Source organism: Malania oleifera, chromosome 4 (genome assembly GCF_029873635.1).
Source record: "Malania oleifera isolate guangnan ecotype guangnan chromosome 4, ASM2987363v1, whole genome shotgun sequence".
Taxonomy (NCBI): domain Eukaryota; kingdom Viridiplantae; phylum Streptophyta; class Magnoliopsida; order Santalales; family Ximeniaceae; genus Malania; species Malania oleifera.
The window spans coordinates 83,898,519-83,911,653 of NC_080420.1; the positions used below are offsets into that span (position 1 = coordinate 83,898,519).

A 13,135-nucleotide genomic window follows, 5' to 3' on the forward strand; every position below is an offset into this window, starting at 1 on the left:
ATTGTTCTTTTCCATGTAGTGTGTTGGGGGGTATAATAAATATAAAGAAAATGTAGAACTGATTGCTTCTAAAGCACACACAGTTAACTTATTCTAATGCTTGACCGTTCCTTTCTTTTATCCTTCTTACCTTCCTTTTATGTTGTTGAAATTAAGGATAAATGTGATCTTTTAGATATTGGCATTAAGAAGATCATTCTTGCATAGGGTGTTGGACTATGAAGATGAATTCTTTGCATTGCTGATGCTGGTTCTTGAAACTCATAGGTTACGAATTACAGGTTTTCATCTTTCAAACCCTTGACAGTTATCGTTTCATTAAAAAATTCTCAACCCCACCACCCCTGGCAGTAATTTAAAAAACTAGGAACTTTGTTTACTACTATTAGAATACATGCTTGTGTTGAACACCAATTACATGACTGATGCAGTGCATTGTGAATTGCATGCTAGCAGTGAATATAGGTTGTTGCATGTTTGAAATGATTTATTTGCTAAAAACAATCAGGTTTTAGGTATATTTTTTTATTAAAATATGTCCAATTTACAGACGGCATACTCCCAAAATTTCATTAAAATTTTCCTAAAATAAAACCATGTACAAAAATAATTATGATAAAATGAATGTTAAAATATTTTTAAAAGGATGAGTGAAAGTTAAACAAATATTAAACTTCATCCTTTATGTGAAGAGCATTGCAGATTACTATCCATAATGCACCGAATGCTAAATTTTTTTGCGAACTCATCAGTAATTCCTCCAATATACGTTTCCCATAATCGCACTTAAATTATTATACTTCTCTTCAGTTATTTTTTATCTAGTTTTTTCTTTCTTATTAGTGTCTGAATGTCCAATTATTTTGCTATCAAATCATTGATACTTATGGTACGTATACATATATGTTCAAAAATTGTATACTAATTTTTTTTAATTTAATTTGTAGGGTTCGCAGCTGTCACAACTTCAGCACGATGTCATGCACTACGGTCAAATGCAACTTTTGATTATTATTATTTTTTTTTTGTATTTTTTTTTGTTATCTGAATATATGGAATTTTTGTATTTTAATTTGAATTTGTATAATATATTTGAATTTGAATTTGAATTTGAATTTTTTTGTATTTTTTTTTTTTTGTTATCTGAACAATGAAATTTCTATATTTTAATTGAATTTGTATAATGTATTTGTATTTGTATTTGAATTTAAATTTTTGTATTTTTTTTGTTATCATATGGAATTTTTATATTTTAATTGAATTTGTATAATGTATTTACATTTGAATTTGAATTAGAATTTTGAATAATTTATGAATTTTTTAGTAATTATGGTTTAATGTTATGTATGAGAAAATGTAATTACAAATTTTTAAAGGAATTAATAATCAAAAAAATTATTAATCTTAAATTATTAGTGACGGTTTGAAAACCATCACTAATAATTGTCTATAGATATTAGTGAAGGATCAAAACCATCACTAATACTATATTATTAGTGATGAATTTGGATCCGTCACTAAAGGCCAAGTATTAGTGACGGTTTTGATCCTTCACTAAAGTCCAACTTTTAGTGATGAATTTAAAACCGTCACTAATATTATACTATTAGTGACAAATTTTGATTCTTCACGAAAGGCTAAGTATTAGTGACGGTTTTGATCCTTCACTATTACTATACTATTAGTAACGTTTTGAAATTCGTCACTAATACCCTACTATTAGTGACGATTTTTTGCCAGGCCATTATAGAATTTATAGTGACTGTATTGAGGCTTTGGTGATGATTATAATCCGTTACTAATACTACTTAATTAGTGACGGTTTCAAAATTCGTCACTAATAATTAGCAGTAACGGCAGATATAGCAACTAATTTAAAACTGTCACTAATACTTATAAATTCGTCACTAATACTCTTTCACTAACAATCTTATTTTTTGTAGTGTATTTAGTGCTCTAGTATAATTTGTATTTGAGGTTTTATTTACTTCGCTTTAAAATAATTATAGAAAATAACACCTTAGATCCTACTGGGTTCGGGACATTACATTTGGTATAAAAAGTCAAAATATAGGTTTTGTTGATTTTAACAAATAATTTTACTAGAGTATAGGTATGAATCATGATAAGGTTAGGAATCAATAGGGTAGGATATTTTTTAAACCGATTATTTTGTTACTCTAAATTTTATTTAGTGATATGTTTACGAATTTTTGAGGACGAAATTTTATCAAAGGAAAATGTAATGACCCCAAAAATTTATATACATGATGAGTGTAATAAAATTAAAATAAAAATAAAAATAAAAATAAATTAAATTATTAAATAAATAATATTATACAATATATATATATATAATAATAATAATAATAATAATATATATACACACACATATATAACAATAATAATAATAATATAATAGGATATAGAATCCATCCTCATCTCTAGTCTGATTTTAGATTGAAGAGAGACCCCCAATCTCTCTCTCTCTCTATCTCTCTCTCTCTCTTAATTAATTAATTTATTTCATTTCTTAATTCTTAAGAAATCCTTGAAATTATGAAAATACCCTTCCACAATTCTCTATAAATAGGAAAGTTCTTAGTTTATTTTTTATAAAAAATTTCAAAGAAAGAATTGAAGGAAGATTTAGTGGTGGATGGAGATTTTTTATATACTTAAAATTCTCACTGTTCCACTCTTTCCCAACTCACTTTAGGAATTCATCTTAAACTTTATTAAAGGAGTAGATCAAGGTGGTAAGCTTGATTAAGTTGGTTTTTTTTTTTTATAAAATATTCCCGAATTTATTTTTAAATAAAATGTTTAATTTCACTCGATAATTTTCAACATTATAATATTTTTAACACAAAAATCGTCTGGCATGAGCTTATATTTTATTACATTGCATGTTATTTTATTGCATATATTGTTTAATAAGATGTTATTGAATTAAATTTGGGTGCATCAAGGTAAAGGGGGACGACGATACGTAACACCTCAATTTTAGTGAGTGCTTTGGTATGCACTTGATGTTACCATTAAAAGATAAATTGTTATATAAAAGTAAATATGACTTATCACAGTATTAAATATTATTTATTATGATACCGTAAAACTCTTCTTAACCACACACTGACATAATATCTCCTACTTACTAAGCATCATCTCACCCCAATTATTATCACACATTATAGATTCCTTGACGAGCATACCAGAAATTAGAGTGGCGTAGCGAAAACGTGGGTGCGATTAGAAAGAGCTATTTAGGATAAATATTAAATTCGTTATGTTTTTAATGTTTTTGAATGTTTAAGGATGAATTTTGATATTGGAGATACTGTTGTAATAAAGTTATTTAATACTTTGGTATAATTTATATTTGAGGCTTTATTACTTTAGCTATAAAATAAATGTAGAAAATAACACCCTAGACCCTAGCGCGTTCGGGGCGTTACATGCATACTCCAATCTTGTGCAAAAACTCATCAAACATTACACTTTTTCCTAAATAAAATGGAGAAGAGTAAAACCATCCTACATACTTGTGGTTCATATTCGAAACATCACTTTATTTTGAATCTGAACCACAAGTATGTAGAGTGTGTTTTAATCTTCTCCATTGTATCTAGGAAAGAATTTAATATTCGATGAGTTTGTGCACAAAATTGGAGTGTGCAAATGTTTGGACCACTAGTAGTTGTCAAAGTCTCAACTTTTGGACCATGTCAAAGTCATCCTATTTTCCTAGGACCTAACCACTGTTTTGTATTGCGTCATTACCATTTACATGCATTCTTCTTCTTCTTGATTACTAGAATAGATGCCAAACACTACAGTTGGATTCGGCTTTGGACTTTTCTTGTATTTTTTGTTACCTGAACAGAATTAATTTTTGTATTTTAGTTTGAATTTGTACTTGAATTTTGAACAATTTCTATATAAATTTTGAATAATTTATGAATGTTTTAGTAATTCTTGTTTAATTTTATGTATGCTAAAATGTAATCATAGGTTTTTACAGAAATTAATGGCTGAAACAAAAAGAAAATTATTTATTTTAAAGTATTAGCGATGGTTTGTAAACCGTCACTAATAACACCACGACAAAGTATTAGTAACGATTTCAAAATCGTAACTAATTACACAACTATTAGTGATGATTTAGAAATCGTCGCTAATAGTCCATTAGTAGTGACGTTGCTTAAACCGTCACTAAATATCTGGACCCGAGATCATTAGTGATGGTTATTAAAATCGTTACTAATAATGGATTTTCAGTGATGATTTTGAAACTGTTACTAATAATTGGGCTTTAATAACGATTTTAAGCCATCACTAATACTGGTCAAACCGTCACTAATAGTTATTAGTGACGATTTTGGATTATTAGTGACAGTTTGAAATCGTCAGTAATAACCTTGTTTTTTGTAGTGTGTTTTGACATTTCTTATAAGGGCACCTTTTTCTATGCGATTTGTCCGCACAAGGACGCATAAACTCTATGATATCATGTACCCCTTTTACGTATTCTGACAGATTCTATCTCGATCCTTAGTCCAACTCTTATCCATGTTCATTAGCCTATTAGCCTATAACATGTTCAAATAAATGATTTTGATTGTATTTCATAATTATGAGGCATGGATCATGAATCCTAAAATTGACCACCTTTTGGCTAAAGGGTAAAGAGCCTACCCCATTCATGAATGAAGCATTTACATTATAGTCAATCGCTCAAATTCCTTGATCATACTCATTCTAAATTTCGACAGCATCTCCCCATGGTTCCCTAAGTACATGAGATGGGGGAAGTAAACATGCTGCTAGTTTTTCACTAATAATTTATCACACCCCGCCATACACTCAGAGAATATAAGTAGAGATACTATCAAAATATGTAATGAGAATGACCTAAGTGTGAACAATGACAATAATGTAAATATATATTTCTAAAACGTCTACATATTAAACAATTTAAGAACGATTAAAATACAAACATCACTAACCGCAAATAATTAACATATTTTATTAATTATTAATCTAGATAGTATGATCAATAATTAATTTATTTCACATTTACGAACGATTCTTGAACGGGTCTAAACTTCAATGAACACATCTTAAATAGGTCTAAACTTCAATAAACACATGCATATAATGAATGAATATTTTAATGAAAATCTTATTATACACTATCCAAATATAAAAAGAAAATTTCATTTTTCCATTTCAAACCATTCAGCAACATTCTTTCATTCATCAAATAGAAGGTTGCAAGCGACTCGATTCACTGCAAAGATCAAAGATCATTCCTTTGAAAGGGCAATTTGGCAACATTAAAATACCCCCTTAGTAGCTGGGATCTATGAGTACCTAAAATTTTGGGAGGACTGGATATCAAATCCATAATCCTTATTAACAGGGCCCTTCTTCGCAAATGGCTATAGCATTTTGGCACGGAAAGAAATAAACTTTGGCATTCTCTAACATATATTAAATATGGGACAGACCCTTTGGCTTGGATACCTAATCTTTCTAGATCCCTGCATAGCTGCCCTTTTTGGAAAGGGGTCCTCTGTGTCACCGACACATTTTGGAGCACAGCTCCGGTAAAGATAAGAAATAGCAAGTCCATCTCCTTTTGGAAGGATGTTTGCCTCCTTTTGGAAGGATGTTTGGACAACAAGAACACCCCTTGAATCTCTTTTCCTACACATCTTCAACCCTTGTGAAAACAAAGAATTGTCTGCTGTTGATGCTTATGAATCAAGCATCCTAGAATCTCAATTTTTTCTAGGCACACTAAAGGCCTAGAAGCGGATAAGGCAATTAAGTGCCAAGAGCTCCTTCACCCACCTCACTCCCAAGGAGGGTGAGGTTGACTCAATAAACTGGCCTTCTCTTCATGAAGAATCTTTTCAGTGAAAAGTTAATATATTTGTATCATTTAGAAAGCAACGAGTACACATATCAACACATAGCTTCCCTTATAAGCTGTTATGGCCTTCCTCAATTGCTGTGCTATCTAGACTGGATTCTCTCACAAGATAATCTCAAGAAAAAAAAAGGGTTGTTCATTGTCAACGAATTTCTATTATGCCTTCGGCCCTCTAATTTATTGCCCCTTGAAGGAAGGTTTGGGAGAAGCTGTTTTGATCCCCTGGATGAAAACTGAATGATCCCAAAAAATGTCAAGAAGCTCTTCCTTGCTGGATACAGAAATCAAAAGGTCGTATCCAAATGCATAACCTGAATTTCATCCCAGTAATCTGTCGGAAAATTTAGAAAGAACGTAATAGACGAGATCTTCAATCAAGTACTCCATTTTATCTTTGTTTATAGCAGAATTTGTTTAACCAAACATTAGATTCTTCTAATCCTAATCTTTTCTTAATCTATTCTCTTGATTTCCTATCATGTAAACATCCTTTTTCTTAATAAAACTTTTCTTACCTTCTGAAAAAAGAGTTAAAACTTCAATGATAATTATAATAAAGTTCGACTTGATTTAAACGTGGCTTTATAAAATAAGCTATAGAGTTGTACCTAAAGAATATTCATGTATGGACTGAAAATTTTCTTGAAATATAGGTTTTAAATTCGATTCTGTATAAAATATAATCCTTAGTTTATTTACTGAAAAAAAAAAAAACTGCTTGTCGTTGACGTCTCCCCTGATTTTTAAAAAACAATTAAGAGTCGTTCACGTCTTTCCTGATTTCTCCGTTGCAAGAGAAACTTGAACTTTGAAGTGTTCGTGCAAGTTAAATTTGTGATTAGAAAAAAATATAGCCATAACTTAAACAGTACAAAGATCCCATCTCGTTTTATTTAACAATCACATGCGGCTGACTATGAGTATAAGCAACCGACAAATATGACAGCCTGTTATTACATGCACATATATGGCATAGGACAGTGGGAGTGGGATCCATTTTCTTAATAATTAATTAGCAATTCCTCCTGCAGTAACACATATTTCCTTTGCAAAAGCCGGCCAGAAGATGCTCCTTCTTCGTGCACACATCCCAGCAGTTCTTTTCAAGGAAGCATACCCCATGGAATTTGCCGCTAGGTGCCTCGCACGTTTTCCCCTCCGCCGGCACCACCATCTGATCTTCTGCACATCAAATTACACATAATAAATTAATGCATGGCTAGCAGCTTTAGAACTAATCAAATACCGGCCTAGCAGAAAATATTATATAAGCTGCTAAACAATGTTTAGAAAGGGAGAGAGAGAGAGAGACTTACGAGTGGCAAAGGCAATAAGAAGCAAGACGAAAAGCCCAAGCGATTTCCTCTCCATTTTGGTATTGGTACTGGTGCTGAAATTCCTCTATCGCTCTATCTGTATATATAGGCACTCATAGTGCGAGACGATGAGGAAAGAGGGAAGCCGCCGGTCCAACTACTGCATGCACACCGACACGTGCGTTGTTCTTATCGCCCCCTACGTCTAGTAAGCTGAATGGGTCAAGTTTGGGGACGGGTGGTGCACAGCTGCCCGTTGCGTCCACTTGTTCTTTGATGATCGAAATTTCTACTCGATTCGGCGAAAATTATATTCGACCCACCTCTCAGAGAGGATTTAGGTATAAATTAGTATTAAATTTAGATAAAAATTTATAATTTTATTTTTCTAAAATTTTAAGAATTTAAATTTGAGATTTAAAATAGGTTAGTTTAAAATGAGTCGGATCAAAAGTGACTTATTTATTTATTTTTCCCTCATTTCTATTAATACCTTGGACATATATATATATATATATATATATATATATATATATATATATATATATCTCTCTATATGTGTGTGTATGTGTGTGTGAAAATTGCTCCGAAGCGACGCGCTGTGCCAGCCTAGGTACGGTGTCAAATATGCGAGGGTTTCTGCATCATTTTGGATGTGGGCAGATAAATACGCTAGTTCAGGAAACTTGGATTAGATTAGTAACTTGAAATATAGGGACACTTGCGGGTAAAAGTATAGAAATTATAGATACAATAATCAAACGAAAAATTAATATAATTTGCCTTCAAGAAACTAAGTGGGTGGGGGGAGAAAATTAAAAAAATTGATAAATCAGGAATTAAATTTTGGTATACTGGAAAAGAAAAGCATTAGAATAGAGTAGGAATTGTTATAGATAAAAATTTAAAAGATAGCGTTGTTGATGTAAATAGAGTAGGAGATAGAATTATAAATATCAATATGGTATTAGGACAAGAGATAATAAATAACATTAGTATTTATGCTCCTCAAGTCGGCTTAGCAGAAAATCTTAAGAGACAATTTTGGAAAGACATGGATAGTATTACACAAGGCATACGAGGGACTGAGAAAATATTTATAAAAAGAGATCTGAATGAAAACGTTAGAAGGGATAATAAAAATTATGAGAGGATATGAATATGAAAACAAAAATGAGTTTGGGGAAAGGATCTTAGATTTCGTTATATCATATGATTTTATTATAATGAATACTTGTTTTAACAAGAGAGAAGAATACTTAATAACCTTTAAAAGTTGACAAAATAGAAATCAAATATAATTTTTTTTTAATTAGGAGGGTAGATCGTTTATCATGCAAGGATTGTAGAGTTATTCCTGGTGAAAGTCTAACCACACAAAATATAATTACTACAAAAAAATTGGTTTTTAGTGACGATTTCAATTTCGTCACTAATTAGTGACGGTTTTTAAGAACCGTCACTAATAGTTTAAGTATTAGTGACAGTTTTAACAGCCGTCACTAATACTTTCGTCACTAAAAATAGCACGGTCAACAATTTTCGCGCGAAAATTTTTCCAAAAAAATATTAGCGACGATTTTAGGGTATTAGTGATTGATTAAATTCGTCACTACTAATATTTATAAATAAATTTAAAAAAATTAGTTAAGGGCATTAGCGATGGTTTGGGAGAACCATCACTAATAATAAGGTATTAGTGACGGTTTTGAAACCGTCACTACTAGTATTTTTTAAAAATATATATATAAAAAAAAATTAATTAAGGGTATTAATGACGGTTTGGGAGAACCGTCACTAATAATAGGGTATTAGTGACAGTTTTGAAACTGTCACTACTAGTGTTTTTATTTAAAAAATATAAAAAAAAAAAAAAATAAGTTAATAGTATTAGTGACGGTTTTGAAACCGTCACTACTAATGTTTTTATTTTAAAAAAATTAAAAAAAAAATTATTTAAGGGTATTAGTGACGGTTTGGGACAATCGTCCATAATAATGGGGTATTAGTGACCATTTTGAAACCGTCACTATTAGTGTTTTTATTTAAAAAATATTAAAAAAAATAGTTAAGAGTATTAGTGACGGTTTGGGAGAACCGTCACAAATAATAGGATATTAGTAACGGTTTTGAAACCATCACTACTAGTATTTTAATTTTAAAAAATATTAAAAAAAATAGTTAATGGTAGTAGTGAAAGTTTGGGACAACCATCACTAATAATAAGGTATTAGTGACGGTTTTGAAACCGTCACTACTAGTGTTTTTATTTTTAAAAAATAAAAATAAAAATAGTTAAGGGTATTAGTGATGGTTTTCAAACCGTCACTACTAATATTTTTATTTAAAAAATATAAAAAAAAAATTAGTTAAAAGTAATAGTGACGATTTTGAAACCATTATTACTAGTGTTTTTATTTTAAAAAAAGTTAAACAAAAATTAGTTAAGGGTATTAGTGATGGTTTAGAACAACCATCACTAATAATATTATATTAGTAACGGTTTTAAAACCGTCAGTACTAGTTTTTTTAAAAAAATATTAAAAAAAAAAAATTAGTTAAGCATATTAGTGATGGTTTGGGACAATCGTCACTAATAATAGGGTATTAATGACGGTTTTGAAACTGTCACTACTAGTGTTTTTATTTAAAAAATATATAAAAAAAAAATAGTTAAGAGTATTAGTGACGGTTTGAGAGAACCGTCACTAATAATAGGGTATTAGTAACAGTTTTGAAACCGTCACTACAAGTGTTTTTATTTAAAAAATATAAAAAAAATAGTTAAGAGTATTAGTGACGGTTTGGGAGAACGGTCACTAATAATAGGGTATTAGTGACGGTTTTGAAATAGTCACTACTAGTGTTTTTATTTTAAAAATATTAAAAAAAAAATTAGTTAAGGGTATTAGTAACGGTTTGAGAGACCATCACTAATAATAGGGTATTAGTGATGGTTTTGAAACCGTCACTACTATTGTTTTTATTTTAAAAAAATAAAAATAAAATCAGTTAAAGGTATTAGTGACGGTTTTGAAACCGTCACTACCAGTGTTTTTATTTAAAAAATATTAAAAAATTAGTTAATAGTATTAGTGACGGTTTTGAAATCATCACTACTAGTATTTTTATTTAAAAAAAAAGTTAAATAAAAATTAGTTAAGGGTATTAGTGATAGTTTGGAACAACTGTCACTAACAATATTGTATTAGTGACGGTTTTCAAACTGTCACTACTAGTTTTTTAAAAAAAAAATATTAAAAAAAAATTATTTAAGGGTATTAGTGACGGTTTAAGACAATCGTCACTAATAATGGGGTATTAGTGACCGTTTTGAAACCGTCACTACTAGTGTTTCTATTTAAAAAATATAAAAAAATAGTTAAGATTATTAGTGACTGTTTTGAAACCGACACTACTAGTGTTTTTATTTTAAAAAAAATAATTAATAGTATTAGTCAAGGTTTGGGACAACCGTCACTAATAATAAGATATTAGTGACGATTTTGAAACCGTCACTACTAATGTTTTTTTTTTTAAATATAAAACAAATAGTTAAGAGTATTAGTAACGGTTTGAGAGAACCGTCACAAATAATGGGGTATTAGTGACAATTTTAAAACCGTAACTATAAGTGTTTTTATTTAAAAAATAAAAAAAAAAATAGTTAAGAGAATTAGTAACGGTTTGGGTGAACCATCACTAATAATAGGATATTAGTGACGGTTTTGAAACAACCACTACTAGTGTTTTTATTTAAAAAATATTAAAAAAAAATTAGTTAAGGGTATTAGTGACGGTTTGGGACAGCCGTCACTAATAATAGGGTATTAGTGACCGTTTTGAAACCGTCACTACTAGTGTTTTTGTTTAAAAAATATAAAAAAATAGTTAAGAGCATTAGTGACGGTTTGGGAGAACCGTCACTAATAATAGGGTATTAGTGACGGTTTTGAAACCGTCACTACTAGTGGCTTTATTTAAAAAATATTTAAAAAAAAATTAGTTAAGGGTATTAGTGACAGTTTGGAACAACCGTCACTAATAATAAAGTATTAGTAACGGTTTTGAAACCGTCACTACTAGTGTTTTTATTTAAAGAAAATAAAAATAAAATTAGTTAAGGGTAATAGTGACGGTTTTGAAACCGTCACTATTACTGTTTTTATTTAAAAAATATATAAAATAAAATTAGCTAAGAGTATTAGTGACGGTGTGAGAGAACCGTCACTAATAATAGGGTATTTGTGACTGTTTTGAAACCGTTAGTACTAGTCTTTTTATTTAAAAATAAAAAAAAAAACATAGGTAAGGATATTAGTGATGGTTTGGGAGAACCGTCACTAATAATAGGGTATTAGTGACGGTTTTGAAATCGTCACTACTAGTGTTTTTATTTAAAAAATATTTTAAAAAAATTTGTTAAGAGTATTAGTGACAGTTTAGGACAACTGTCACTAATAATAGGGTATTAGTAACGGTTTTGAAACTGTGACTAATACTTTAACCAAATCTAAATTCGTTTCCGCGCGCACCTCTCCTTTCTTTCCCAATCTTCATTTTCTTCCAGTTCCACTCGTGACTTGTCCTAGGCATCGATTCCTTCCATGCCTAGATCTTGCAAGCGCTCCACGCGAAGCCCTAGATGCCCGCACTCTTCATCTCCTCTAATTTTGAGAATCAAAGCTTTTGTCAGAAGACAGCACGTAGAGGATGGCTCCATGGAATAGCTCTTGCAGAAGAACTGCGTCACTAATTTCATGAGATTCAAACAAAGGAATGATAGAGGCACTGGTGATTTGCAGACTGCCGTTGTTACTTACAAAAAGAAGTTCCCCTAGTCTCTTCTCCAACTCTTTCTTCAGGTTTGGCTTAAAATTTAATTTCTTAAATTGGGTGCTTTTTTTTCTCTGTCAAAAGCACTGTTGAAAGCTGGTGAGATTTTGTGCTTTGATTGATTGTGTAGGTTGATTTGGTTTCAACAATACACATTACGGACAAGGAGTATGTTTTCTTTCTCAAAACTTTCATTGGTTATTCTTTTCTTGTGTTTTCCCTACCTTTTGGGTTTACAGGGATATTAGGGGGCATCCGAACTTTAACATGTCCAGGATTGGCTCATTTTATAAGTGAGATTCAAAATCAAGCCCAAGCTTGTTCGTGTTCAGCTCCTTTATGAAACAAGTATAATCTTGTTCAAATTTTCATGGGTTTATTAATGAGGTTTAAAATTAAAGCTGACATAGCCCATTAATGAAAGTAAACAAAATTTGGTTAGTTTGCAACCATAGGTGTTACAAAGCAGAGCTTGTTTAAGGCGTTATGCTTGCCTATGATTGCTTGTCTTGTGTACATGGCATGAGTAACTATCATATAAATAGTAGTGTAGGTCTTATCTTTGAGTAAGAAAATGCTTTAGTGTAAGATGGAAGTATAACTCATCGGAGGTGTTAATAATAAATTTGCGTTGCTTGTTTTGTGAATGTGCCATTTGTAATTGCTAATGCAACAACTTTAACACAGGAAAGTCTTGTCCAGACCTCAACTGATAGTATTTTCCTTATGGAAAAATGATTTTTGGAAGGCAAATATTTCTTCCAAAGTTAAGGCTTTGTTTGGTGCATGGATCTTAATTAGATAAATACCAATAGTTGTTTTGCTGTTGAAGAAGCCTAATAAGGATTTTGCTTGACAGTGTGTTCTGTGTGAGTGAAATGGCAAGACTAACACTTATCTTTTTGTGCATTTTCCTTATGCTAGGAGATTGTGGAATCTTCTTTTTAACATTGTAGAGGAGTTTGGGTTGTGCTTGTATTTTGTGGACTTGTTTCTCTTGAAATTTTGGGTGTCAGACATAGGAAGGAATACAGGATTTTAT

General features: G+C 30.6%; 1 protein-coding gene across 1 annotated transcript; it reads right to left on the reverse strand.

Moving 5' to 3' along the window:
- Nucleotides 1-6,802: 6,802 nt before the first annotated feature.
- Nucleotides 6,803-7,502, reverse strand: LOC131152868 (defensin-1-like). Its single transcript, XM_058104805.1, has 2 exons — nt 7,258-7,502; nt 6,803-7,123 (listed from the first exon to the last, which is right to left on the reverse strand). The coding sequence occupies exons 1-2, from the start codon at nt 7,310-7,312 to the stop codon at nt 6,954-6,956; spliced, it is 225 nt and encodes a 74-aa protein (XP_057960788.1). The 5' UTR covers nt 7,313-7,502; the 3' UTR covers nt 6,803-6,953.
- Between the last annotated feature and the right edge of the window lie 5,633 nt (nt 7,503-13,135).

Coding starts and splice junctions, on each gene's coding strand:
- LOC131152868 (XM_058104805.1), bottom strand. CDS start 7,312: ATGGAGAGGAAATCGCTTGGGCTTTTCGTCTTGCTTCTTATTGCCTTT. Junction 7,124..7,257: donor TCTTATTGCCTTTGCCACTC/GTAAGTCTCTCT, acceptor TTTGATGTGCAG/AAGATCAGATGGTGGTGCCG.